Genomic DNA, 13,257 nt, shown 5'->3' with positions numbered 1-13,257 from the left:
TTGTCATCTCTTGGAAAATGTCTTTCACCTTCTAAGTATGAGATGGTTAAGGAAAAAAAAAAAATCCCTTTGAAGCATCCCAGTGCTTTGATGTAACGCTGTCAAATTATGCCCAGAACTCAGGCAAAGTCTTAGCGTATGTCTGATTCTGGGAGAACCATGTGAAAAAGGTGAAAAAGTTTGAGGGTACTTTTGTAACTGTTGCTCAAAACCTCATTTCCTTCATTTTGAAAGTAGTGGGAGTAGCGGCTGTGGTTAATGCTATCAGACAGTGAGAGCTGCTAGCTATTATTTACTAGTCTTAACCACTTACACTCCTGAGAAACTATATCGGTCAGCTAAAATTGCAAATAACTCCAAATTACTGCAGATCTGCAGTATTATTACAGTTCTCTGTTTTGGTTTTTCAGTGAAGTGATATCTTTATCTTGCAGAAATGATGGATGCAGCTTTATTTCAACGTATCTACTGACTGACTGTCTAAATTTGGGTGCTTATATGATTTGTTTTGGTTGGGGGTTTTTTGTTTTGTGGTTTGGTAGGAGTCATGTGAAAAAGCCCACAAGGCTGCTCTTACCCTAACTGAAAAGTTGGGTACCTTTCAGAAAGGAGAAGTAAACAGTGCTATGACGCAGATTGTCGTAAAGAACTGTTCTCTTAGTTGTTTGCAAGAATTCGTTAGGTTTTATATACGCTTCTAGGTTGCTAACTGTCAGCTCTTAAAACGCTGCAAGCACAAAATCAGATATGGGTTCAGTGTTGAGGTACTGTAGTGTTTTCAGCATTCACTAAGGGTTATTTTTTTTGCTTCATGGTAAAGCTCAAGAGTGTTACAGAACATTTAGTGGAGGATTTGCTAAGCAGATAAGTAGCTTGACTGTGTCACGTACATAAACAAACAGAAGATGATAAATTCAGCCAGATCTACTTTTGCTTTCATCTAAATGTACTTTTGGAGTAAATTCTAAAGACAGAAGAACTGCAGTTCATATGATCAGGTGTTACGTGGACTGTTTTAAATGCTAGGAGTTTAGATCTTGGTTTGGGGATGTTTTTATGTCAGTGTTGTATGTGGTTAACACATGGCTGTGTTTTTACATGAAAAATGTTGTATTTGGTAGCCTTTAATAGACACAAGCATATCTGCTTTATTTAAGTTATTGAGGGCTTTGCTTTTATCATGCACTGTATATTACTGTAGCTGTTCTAGTTCAGTGTGCTGAAAACTTTTTTTAATAGGTTTAGTGTTTTTATTCAATTTCTTACTATAAAACCTTTATTTGCAGAAGCACATCTCATAAATCAGTGATTCTTCAAATGTAGAATTGACCATACTGCCTCCTTTATAACTGAATATGCCATAAATTGAAATGAGGAGTTTCTCTTGTTTCCTTTGCTGTTTCTTTTTGCGTAATAAACAATTACTGATTTGCACTTTTCTCTGTTTAGGCAAATACAATAATCAAGTGTTCCTAAGAGAAGAGATTCATCCTTCCAGCTGTCCAGAAAAAGTAACAGAGTCAGGAAAAACTAACTTAGGATTCATTATTTTATCTTCTTCTTATAGACCTCCACTAGTCAGGCAATCTTCTGCCTTCAGTCTGGTATTTGTCAGCTTTTCCGAGAAACACTTATTCACAAGGGATTTGTGGAAATTCAGACTCCCAAAATCATTTCAGGTATTGTATATGTGATCCAGCAGCTACAGATCTGCTTCTTTTACAGCTGGTCAGCGTTCCTATCTGCTAAAAATTTAGTAAGTTTTTATTTCAAAAAGATAAAGTTCTATTTCTAATTTAGATGCAACATAGCAAACTTCTAGCAGGTATCAAAGTTGTTCTTTACTCTTCTCCTGACTTTGGATGTTAAAAGAATGACAAGACAAATATTACATATACACCTGATTTATGTAGTCTGCAGTGCATGTGAAGTTTTAATTTGGTTAAATACAGATGTCTGATCATATGCATTGTTCTTCAAATCAGTGTTCTCAGTGTTGAGCACTGCCAGTTCCATTCCCAGTATCAAAAAAACTAATTTAGATTAAAAGCAACTTCCACCATAAAAAAGTTACAACAAGCATATCATGGTATAAAATATGATGTCACTTCTTTAGCAATGAGCATATGGCTGAATAGAAGGTGGTAGATCATTTTTCTGAAAGTGTGGCACAACAGCTTCAGCCCAACTAAAAGTCTAGAAATGTAGATTTTGCTTCTAGTTCTGTTGTTGACCTGCTGTATTGTTTTCAAAAGTCAAATTACTTGATTTACTGGTGGATGTTTTTCTTACATCTTATTGGTGTTCTTTGAGGTTTTGTTGATGTTGCTAAGACATACGGCATGGAAAATGTAGGGCAGAATTTCTATAGTATTCTCATTGTATGTGCATTCATTATATGCATACATTTTGCCTACTGAATTTTATACTTCTGTCTATATTTTTGAAGACAGCTCTTGATTGAGATTAAAAAAGGGCTTTTTAACAAAATACATGTAAGCAAGTATTCTTTGAACATGGAAAGTATCACTGAACTATAAGATGAAGTAACTTTTTTCCTGGAGAGGCAGTTGAAACAGCATGAATTACTAAAGACTCCCAAGTAGTTTATTTACGTAGGACCTTTGAGGAAGTGTGCTATTCTTACTGTGCAGTGTACCACTGAAAGCAAGCAAGCATCCTATTGTTTGGATGAGATCATATTTTGTAAAAATAACTAAGTTAAGTCGATTTAAATCTCATAACTAGTCTAAGATTTGAGATTTTTTAAAGTTACCTATATTCAAAAATATTCACTGAAACCATTTCAGTGGGAGTAGTGGTAATGAAAGAAAAGAAACATTAATCTCAGTGGAATGGTTAGTAACAATAATAATTGGTACTTTACCTAGAGTTATCTAAACATTAGAACTTTCACAGATTATTAACTAATCTTTCATGCTAGCATGCTTTTGTTAGCAAGTTAGGCAACTATAACTCTCATACCACACACTGGGAAATGGAAAGGTAAAGCGACTCAGCTAACAGTTTTGGTAGGCAGTTTGCAGTAAAGGATTCAAATGCATGTGTTCTTGGTTCCTATTCTCTCAAGGTAACTGTCTACAAAAACTGCCTCAAACTGAGAAGAAGCTTTATACCTTTGGCAGATGTCCTCTGGTAAATCTAGGTTTGGCTCTGAGAGAGATGTCTGCAGTTAGAGAGGATGGTCCTGGCAAAACAGGATATGCGCTTTCATCTCGGCCTCTGCAGTTAACCCGTGGAAGCCTACGTCACTGATAAAGACTGGTTTCCACGGCAGTGTTGGGCTGCAAGTAGATGTGGTGGTACAAGCATGCATTCTCTGCTGTTCTCACTCTAAGATGATGGACAGGTGGGAATAGTAACATTTTAAACTACCCCAACTAAATTTGCAGATTTGCAAGACTATGTGTGACAGTCCTGAGCTGCAAAACTTCCCTTAGCATTAATGGATGCAAATTATATCTTTTTCCTCTAATATACTTTGAAGAAAAAAATCTCCTGATCTGTAAATGTAAGACCAATAGTCTATAACTCTACCTCTGATCTATTTTTTACATTTTTATTTTAATAATTACTGCAAGGATTTGCTTTTCAGCTGCCAGTGAAGGAGGAGCCAATGTGTTTACTGTATCATACTTCAAAAGCAGTGCCTACCTGGCTCAGTCCCCACAGCTGTACAAGCAGATGTGTATATGTGCTGACTTTGAAAAGGTTTTTTGCGTTGGGCCAGGTAAGAAAAGTGTTGGTTTATCCACAGTGTGAAGTGTGCAGTGATGGCTTTTAGCAGCTGTGGTACAAATAAGATAACATGCACACTGAAAGCTTTGAATGGTTTCACTTAATATAGTTTCACTTACCAAACACAAATTTCAGTTGGGGCGACTAATGAGAGTAAAGTTGATGGAGAAGTTGCTGGAACAAAACTAAAATGCTGAAATACGCATGGAGTACTCTTCTCCAGTGTCTGCTGTTCTGTGAGGAGAAGGAATAGAGTTGCATTGGAAATTGATGATATGATGAAGTTAGTAAAACATGGAACAACACTGTGGTTACTGAAGCCATAGTTTCCTATTAACCATGCCCAGCAGTTGCCTAGTTGCCTTTAGTTGCCCAGTAGTAAGCAGTTAAAACAGGCAAGCTAGGTTTTATGTGCTTCAGATTGCATATTAACATATACTTATCCCTTGGTTTTGTATATGTACCAAACAACTTTATTTAGAAAACACATACGTTTAACTGGGCTGTCAGTAAATAATAAAAAATTAGTAATTTCCAGGCTCGTGCTCTCTTTCTCAAAAGCTGATAGGACATGGCCTCTTTAGGTGGTAATACAGCATTTTTTTTCTAAGACTTCAAAGACAGGTTTAAAGATACGTAAGCTGGAAATGCTGGAGAACAAGTCAGTAACAGCTTGTAAAATAAAAATGCAAGTAATTCAGAAGATCTTAAATTTCTTGTTAATTACTAACAAATCAGCCATGGTTTATAAGAAGATCTGTTTATATTAGACTCATCTATCTGAAAAAACCCCAAACCCACAGAACACACACACGTGCACAAGTTTATTTCCTCTGAAAAAGGCAGTTTTCAAATATGAATGTTCATATGTGCCTGAAAACTTGTCTGTTTTTTCCACTTCTGTCTGTTGGTCTGACAAGAGATACTGCCTCTCTACAAGTCTTGTCTGTCTTGTATCTTTGAGCACCATAGCTACAATAATGCTGTCACTGTTGTTATAAATGATGCTCCGAGGCAGCTAGTTTTCTTTTTGTTTTTCAGTGAGAATTGTCATGTCTAAAGACAGCATTGTCTGCCTGATCCAAATGCTGATGTGATTGATTGTCAGTGTTATTTTTCAAAATGGAATGATAATTTCAGGTCAGTTAGAATTTCTGTTGTTTAATTTTACAGTATTTAGAGCTGAGGACTCCAATACACACAGACACCTGACTGAGTTTGTTGGTCTGGATATTGAAATGGCTTTTAACTATCACTATCATGAAGTGGTAGATGAGATTGCAGATACCTTGGTGCAGATATTCAAGGGACTTCAGGAAAGGTAACGAGAGCATTTTCCATTTCATGAGCAACTTTGTTTGTTGGAGATTTCTTGCACTGTGGTATGAAATGGGTAAGCATTTTATCCTCAGCTTGTCAGATAATCATTAGTAATCTGATTTACAACAGAACGTCAGACATTTTTGCTTTGCTCTTAACTATTTCTTTGTCCCTGACTCTTAAAGTTCATTCAAGCCATAGGCCAGTAAACTATTTTTAGCCTGACTTGCATCTCCTAGAGTATGCTAGCTTGCACTAAGAAAACTTGTTTACTGTTGAATGGACTCCCTAACAGAAATAATCCATCATTAATTTAAAACATCCTTCTTTTTGTGCCACTACAGGTAGACTGATTGTTCTATTTTGAAATTCATACTTACTATCTAAGAAAGTTTTTCTGAATCAAATTTATTGTAACAGCCTGCATCTCTGCTATGAAAGCAGCAAAGATGATTTTCCATTATTCACAGTCTAACTCATTAAAAAGCCAGGCCAGAAGTTTAGGAAGTGTTTTTCATCTACTTACAAATTAGACTATCTTGCCAGCAGAAATGCAAATCTTTTCATCTGCTAGAAGGAAATTTCTCTTTTGTATTTGAAATAGGATATTACCCAAATCAAAGAAGAACCCAGGTAAATATTAAAAATCAAAGGGATGATTTCTCAGTGTCTTTACTGTGAAAATTTGACCTAGTCAATTATTTCTTACAAAAGGAATAGAACAGAAGTATTAGTAAAATATTAACATGTATATCACTGAAGTAGATGCATTAACTTACATGAAACATTTCATTAGGATTGTACAGAATTTGTCGAGAAGTCGCTATAAAAGTTTTTTATGTTGCAAGAGGGACCTCTTGTGGCAAAATTTTATTGCCATTGCAAAATCATTATTAGATGCAAGAAGAATACATTTCTTGATTGTTTTTTATTTTGCTTCTGTTCTTGTTACTCCTATATAGATTCCAAACTGAAATTCAGACAGTGAACAAACAGTTCCCGTGTGAGCCATTTAAGTTTTTGGAGCCAACTCTGAGGCTGGAATACCGTGAAGCTGTGGCCATGCTTAGAGAGGCTGGTGTTGAAATGGGTGATGAAGAAGATCTGAGGTACTTGGGCAGTACAAAAATGTGTCAGAGCCTTGTGAAAGTGGTAGTGAAGTGCCAGTTTTGCACTGTGCAACTGACAGCCATTGAGAAGGAGCCACAAGCTTTTAGAGGAATAAGCAGTACTCATATCCAGATCTCTTGATAAATAAATGGATATGAAAATAGTCCTTTCTTCTAACATAGACTATACATATGAAGTCTGAAATCCAAAAGAAAATAACTTACAACATAAAGTGAGAGTAACTTCAACCTTCTAAGGATAAGAAGCATTTGTTTTTCTAACAATTGCAGTCCTTCATGTGAATTGTCACATGTTTTTGAATAGGATTAAACAAAAAGATTCTTCAGTCTTAAGGTCTTTTTTTTCAGTAACACCTTCCTATTTCTTCTCTCCAGGAAAATGATTAAGCACTCATGATTGCATTCCCATTGATTTACTGAAAGATGGGTTTAATTAACTGTATATAAACTTCTCTAACGACACTTAATAAATTAAAACTTTTCTGTCCTTTCCCATATTATATCCATTAGGATAATGTGTGATTTTACAGTTAAACGATCTGCGCATCAAAGAATTTTCAATCGTAAGAGTTTGCTAGAGCAAAATAACTTCCTTAGCAACTGCTTATGGTGTTTCTCACTTATTGTGCCTAAGAAGAAATGGCTGCATAAGGTATATGCCAATAGGAAGTAGAGTACACAGTTCTTCAGTAATCAGAATCTGATGACTAGGAAGTAGTTACATTAAGAGCAAGAATATCTTAAGATATCAGTTAATTTAGGAACAAAAATAAATATACTTTATTTCTGTCTGCACAATCCAAAACATTCAGAAACAAGTACTGGATTTTCTAAAGGGCAGGGTGCAGCAGATCTGTAGCTTGAAATCTTTTTAGCTTTATGAAGTATATAATCAGGACAAGTTTAAATCACTTAATTTTAATGGTGATAATCTTTTTCAGCACACCTAATGAAAAGCTTCTGGGACGCCTGGTAAAGGAAAAGGTAACAATTATTTTAGAATAAATAAATTTTTCATTGAATCTGAAACCTGATGTCATGGAGTCATTGGGTTGGTATAAACGCCTACTTCATGTAAAACAACTTTTTACACACTGATTGAGAATACAGTATCTCGGAACACGCAGAAGTTGTGAAGAGTTTGTGATCAGCATAAGCATTTTTTAATTGTCTGACTGCATTCCCATTTTGCTGCTGCTTATTTAATCTACTGACAGTTTTGTCTTTATCATTAATAAGCTGTTTCAAACCATTTTCAATCTTTTATATTTATTTCTATCATCTGTTATACTGAGCGCACCAAACAGGATAGAACGTTCCAAAACCAGTTTTTACGATAATAAAAAAAAATGCCAAACCAGATTCTAACTAAATCTATAGGAGAACACAAGATCTTTGGGAAAAAAATGAGTACCTGTTACTACAGCAAGACATTTTACTGCTGAACATTTATAAGTTTATACTAGAAGTAGTTTTGGAAAACTGAAAAAAATAATACACCACTTTTATTGATAACTATTATTTTTTAAGATAATACTGTCAAATTTGTGGAAAGTTATTGTAAATCTTTATTTTATTTCAAAGATGCACTGGTTGTGTCTTCTTGTAATTTGTTCTTTACATCATTTTCTCTTGTACTAACTGTTTCAAATTACCTTCTTTCAGTATGATACGGACTTCTATATTCTTGACAAATATCCTCTTGCTGTGAGGCCTTTTTATACAATGCCAGACCCAGTAAACCCTGTAAGTAAAATTCTTTGTTGTTGTCAATAGGGGTTTTTTTGTAGTTTAAATTATTCCCTGTAGGGATAACTTGACAAAATAGATAAAGTCTATTTATATGATCTGCTGTTATAATTAAAATTCTGATAACAAGATTAGGTCAGTGTTACATGACTTGTAAAGTGTTTACAGTTACTCTTCACTGGTGAAAACATACCAAAAGAAACAAATCTAGCTAAAACTGTGAGATCTTTGTGAAGAGATCTTCATGGTCAGAGCACTGCTGCCATCACTGAAAAGAGGCAAAAACATTTTTCTACGGCAACAGGCACTTTAACAGAAAAGATGCTTTTTTACATTGTTAGAAATTCCTCAGTTTATTCCTAAATCCAGGGTAAATATCTTTAGAACATCTTTTGCTGGGATAGCTACATGCAAGTGTAATGGTTTTTCAAAGGGCATGTGGATCAGCTTCAGATTTTTAAATCAACTCCAGTGTAATGAGAGGAGCAAAAGGGGCTGTAATTCCCAGGCAGACTCCAAATATATTGCACTCTTAATGCACGACTTTGGATATCATAAGTGAACTTGAGAGGTGCATATTTGCCGCCTAAGGATGCAATAGCTCTAAGTGGGAAATAAACTCATCTTTGTTTTTCCAGAAAAACTCTAACTCTTACGATATGTTCATGAGAGGGGAAGAGATCTTGTCCGGAGCTCAGAGAATTCACGATCCTCAGCTGCTGACAGAAAGAGCCCAGCATCATGGCATCGGTAACAAGTCAAACAACATGAAGCTGAATTTAAAAGAATATAAATCATGATTGGATTTGTTTCCTTTAGAGGAAGAATTTGGGGTAGAATTTGTTGTATGGCAGTAGTGCTAAAATCACAGTACTGTTTCATTCTTAATGTTAACCCATCTAATTCTGTTTAACTATTTTACTCTAGAGTGGTGGTATTAAGAAACTAGCTAGTTTCCCAGCAACCCCTTCATGAAAAGGAATTGTTTCTGAGGACTTTAGAGAGATTGTAATGCAGGAAATACCTTCAACAGAATGAGGGTAGACAAACAAGTTTCATTTGGTTGTGCCTCTCTGTACTCTCACAAAGTTTTTACAGAGTACTCTAGCAGAGTCTTGGTTGGCTGTCCTTTTTAAATCTTGAACAGAGAGCAAATAAGGAAGAAGTGTCTGTTGGGGAAAATAAAAAAAAAAAAAAAAAAAAAAAGACTCAGCAGGGACAAGGCCAGCAAGTAATAGAAGGGTAAAATAGTAAATTAGGTGGAGATCACAAGAGTAAAATGTAGATTAAAATTATGCTTTCAGTGATGGCAAAGTGAAGTGGTAGGTACACAGTAGCAAAAAAGGAGTAGCTCCCACTGTAGCAAGATGGGAAAATAGTTGCTAAAGCTTCGCTTTCTCACTGCAGTTTATTCACAAAGTCACCATTTTCCATAAGTTACAATGAACAATTGGGCCTAGGTCTTACTCAAGTCTAGAATTTCTTCCCTGATTAAGTTATTAACAAAATTATAAAACAAAACTGTTACAGTCATAATTCTAGGTAGTCCTGGGTAATTTATATGTTTAATGAGTAAAAACCCCACTGTTAGTTTGTAAGTTAAATTAGTAAATTTTTTGTTGTGTTTGCAGTCCTCTAGTCACTTTTATATTTGGCTTGGGGTTCATTAAGGAGGTGAGAAACATATCTTTTTCCTCTCTAGATTTAGAGAAAATAAAGGCTTACATCGATTCCTTTCGTTTTGGTGCACCTCCACATGCAGGTGGTGGAATAGGTAAGTATCCGTTTGTTTTTGGTTTTTTTTTTTTTTTTTCTGTGTTAGCCTGAGCTTAATTTAAACTGCTCAGTCTCAAGCAGGGTTCAATATAAAATTCAAGCAGCCCTGTTAGGTAAATGTGTGGGGCTGTTATCCTGGAGAATTTAAAGAGATAAGGTAAAATGTAAGGATTATTGTAAAATAAATAGGCAAAATATTAATGGCACAGTCTGGCAAGTTTAAAAAAGTAGGCGATCACCAGAAAAAGTGCCCATTTATTAGCCAGGCACGTCACCTTCAAATTTGACCAATGAGGAAGATTTAAGGAATCAAGAAAGCACTGTATTATGTATGGATTTATCATAGCCCACTAATAACAGAAGCCACTGGTCTCAGTGCATTTGATGAAGCTGTTCTGCAGTGAGGAGAGATAAGTGATTGCTCCTGTTTTATTCAGTGATTTGACTGAATGTCACTGATCAGTTTGGCTTATGCTAATTTTTTCAGGAAAGGTATTGGGGCTTCATGTCTTGGGTGTGAGTATTTTACATATTAAAATGAAAAAAAAATAGGGTTTAGGCATCTTAATGGTAACAATTTACAGTTACGCATATTGCTTTCATTAGCAGGATGAAATCTGTTCATGCATGTGGAAATAGGACACTTTGTAGGTCCTGATCAATAAACAGAATTTCTTTGATTCAGTCTTTCTGCATTTGCCTTACTTTTGTAAAGTATATTTAGTACATTTTCAGCATGTTCTCAGAACAACTTCCTAAGTATGCCTTCAGTAAATGCATTAGATCTGCAATATGCTGTTGAGACAGTTGTTTTGAAACACCTGTAAGATGTAAGCATCGATGATGATGTAGTACTTGTGAGCAGAGGAGATGCAGCATTTGCAGATGACGCAAAATCATTTAGGCCAGTCAGAACTGACATCAAGGAAGCTGAAGCTACATCTCTTCTGCAGAGTAAATGCTCTTCATGGCACATCCCAGAGGTCAGGCCAAGTACCAGCCAAACAGGAGATGCTGTGAGAATTAACACTGGTTTCTAGCTGTTTCAGATGGAAACCTTAACAAAGGAGCACAGTATGTGAAAACTAGTATGCATCTGGGTTTCATCTCATGTAGCCCCATGGATTAGAAAGTCCGTCCATGTTCCACAGTACACACATAACCTCTGAGATTTCAGAAAGAAAGAACACAATGACCGGTGAAATATTTATTATCATAAAGATCCCAGGAGATAGTTACATGGGTATGTGTTGCTGAATCTACATTTTTGTACTGTAGAGGGTTTGGGATAAAATTTCTCAACTGTAGGTTTTTACTGTAGTTGCTTATGGCACTTAATGTCTCTTACTCCGAATCTGTTAAGACTGGTTTGGACTATACTTCTGTTACTGTATTCAAGATACAGTTCTCCCGCTTACCCACCTCCCATTTCAATTTTCTGCACCATCTTTCTTGAAAGTCCAAAGTGATTCAGAGCACGGTTGAGTCTCAAGGACCATTGCTTATTGATACATGTTCCAAATAAAGTCTGTATTGTGGCAGAAGGCACTGTATGTAAAATCCCTAATTTTTGGTTCTAGCTCCTTTCTGTACTAGGACGTGCTAATGCATACATCTCAGTCTTTGGTCACACTACTATTTGAGGCTGGCTGTAGGTATAGAGTACCTTTAACTTCCAAAGAGTTTCAAACAAAAGACTGACTATACTGATCGTTTTTTTTCCATTTGTTGTAGGGCTGGAAAGAGTAACCATGCTGTACCTAGGGCTGCATAATGTTCGTCAGACCTCCATGTTCCCACGGGATCCCAAACGACTGACACCCTAACATGAACTGCTTTTGAAAGTTTGAGATGATTTGCCCTGCAAATATGATACAATTGCAAGCATATCCCCTGCTACTGTTGAACGTCTATTGATTTGAGTATTATAATATACAATTAAAAAAAAAAGAACATCTCGTTTACTAAAGTGCCACAATATTTTTTTTTATCCTTAGCTGTTTATTTAAAAGAAAATATTTTCACAGATCAAGACTCTTTGTATTGGCAACTGTGCACATTTTTAATGAAAATGTGATACTTTGAGTTAGTATTCTTAGTGTCACAGTAAACTGAATCATGTTTCTAAACATTTTAATAAATTATGCAATAAAAATTCTGCATTTTTAACTTATGTCAGCAAGGTTGAATATTCTGAATTACAGAATTGGCTCAAAGCTAAAATAACTGGATGCTTGCAATTTGAAAATCAGGAGGAAACCAGCCAATTGTTAATTTACATGAGTGTCAGGTAGAGAAGCAGGTGAGAAGAAGAGTCTTCTTAACAAAAAGGCTTCATATGAAATTGTGAAAATAGATTGCAATAAATCTCTCAAAGTAAATTAGATCCAATATCTCTCTCTCTGGTTTTTGCTTTGTATCCTCACAAGATAATCATGAACCAGTAAGGGTTGGGGTTTTTTTTAATGATGCAATAACTGCCTAAAGTTTAAATCTATTTCCTTTGTATCTTCTCCCCCCCCCCTTTTTTTTTTGAAACTTGTATACAAGCCATAGACTTGTTCTTTATTTTATATTACTATTTGAGAATGGATAGAAGGTTACACACACTCATGGAATACACAAGGGATATATAGTATTCTGAGAAAATAAATGGACAGCGAGTTTGAGAGCAGGTAGTGTGTTTTCCTGCCTGACCCAGCCTCTAGGATAACAAACAAAACAAATCAGCAAGGATTTCATGTATCTGTTGGCAATGAAAAAAAAGCAAATAATGTAAGCCAACCTATTTCAGTTTTTTTCATTTATAAATGCTGTGAAGAGCCCAGCTGTGTACATTTAGAGAAATTGGGTGTTTCTGTAAGTCAGAGTACTTCTGAAATTCTTTCTAGACATCCTTTTTCTCAAATGAATCACTTGAACCTCCTTAATTTGCAGTGATGTGCAAAGCTACTTCTCTTCCTCCTCCTCCCAACCAAAAGGATGTGCCCTGCGTTTGGAGAGGAACCAGTGTATTTGAAAATTCCTTTTATGGACTGATAGTTGTTTTTCAAATTTAAAACATTTTTGTAAGTGTGGATGCCAAGGAGCAACATTCCTTACTTGGGCACTGCAATAGAGTTACTTTAATATTCATACATATTTGTAATTCCTGACTTAATTTTTGCTTAACATTTTACATGATAAAGCTTTCAGGAGGAGGTATGGTTTAGACAGTCTGTGTTATTGTTGCTACCTTGATTTTTAAATGTCAGAGAAGTCACATATTGGTTATGCTGCAAAAAGGTCAGTGAGGCTGTGTATAAATTGTGCAGAATTTCACAAAAGGGCAAATCATCTTTTGCAGCTGCCATTGAACAAGACTTAATTTTAATGTTTTGTGATGAGTTCTCCATTAGAAAACAATCATACTAAAGGTCAGTTAGGTAAAGTACTGGAAATGTAAAAGTTAAACTTTGTTTAGAAGTCAGACAATTCAAGGAATAACATACTTTGCAGCTTTGCTTATGAGTCTGTTGTAATT

The 13,257-nt window shown here is 35.5% G+C and overlaps 1 protein-coding gene across 1 annotated transcript in view; it reads left to right on the top strand.

Moving 5' to 3' along the window:
* DARS (aspartyl-tRNA synthetase) overlaps nucleotides 1–12,111 on the top strand; it is a 41,730-nt gene extending 29,619 nt beyond the window's left edge. Inside the window, exons 7-15 of the mRNA XM_010575181.1 lie at nucleotides 1,568–1,679; nucleotides 3,617–3,751; nucleotides 4,933–5,080; nucleotides 6,042–6,188; nucleotides 7,151–7,193; nucleotides 7,875–7,955; nucleotides 8,597–8,708; nucleotides 9,661–9,732; nucleotides 11,469–12,111. Of these exons, the coding sequence (XP_010573483.1) occupies nucleotides 1,568–1,679; nucleotides 3,617–3,751; nucleotides 4,933–5,080; nucleotides 6,042–6,188; nucleotides 7,151–7,193; nucleotides 7,875–7,955; nucleotides 8,597–8,708; nucleotides 9,661–9,732; nucleotides 11,469–11,560 (942 nt within the window). The 3' untranslated portion in view covers nucleotides 11,561–12,111. The remainder of the gene's footprint in view (nucleotides 1–1,567; nucleotides 1,680–3,616; nucleotides 3,752–4,932; nucleotides 5,081–6,041; nucleotides 6,189–7,150; nucleotides 7,194–7,874; nucleotides 7,956–8,596; nucleotides 8,709–9,660; nucleotides 9,733–11,468) is intronic.
* Nucleotides 12,112–13,257: the final 1,146 nt, after the last annotated feature.

The sequence above is a fragment of the Haliaeetus leucocephalus genome, unplaced genomic scaffold (genome assembly GCF_000737465.1).
Source record: "Haliaeetus leucocephalus isolate CR32 unplaced genomic scaffold, Haliaeetus_leucocephalus-4.0 Scaffold451, whole genome shotgun sequence".
Taxonomy (NCBI): domain Eukaryota; kingdom Metazoa; phylum Chordata; class Aves; order Accipitriformes; family Accipitridae; genus Haliaeetus; species Haliaeetus leucocephalus.
This window is presented reverse-complemented; position numbering and strand designations above follow the sequence as displayed.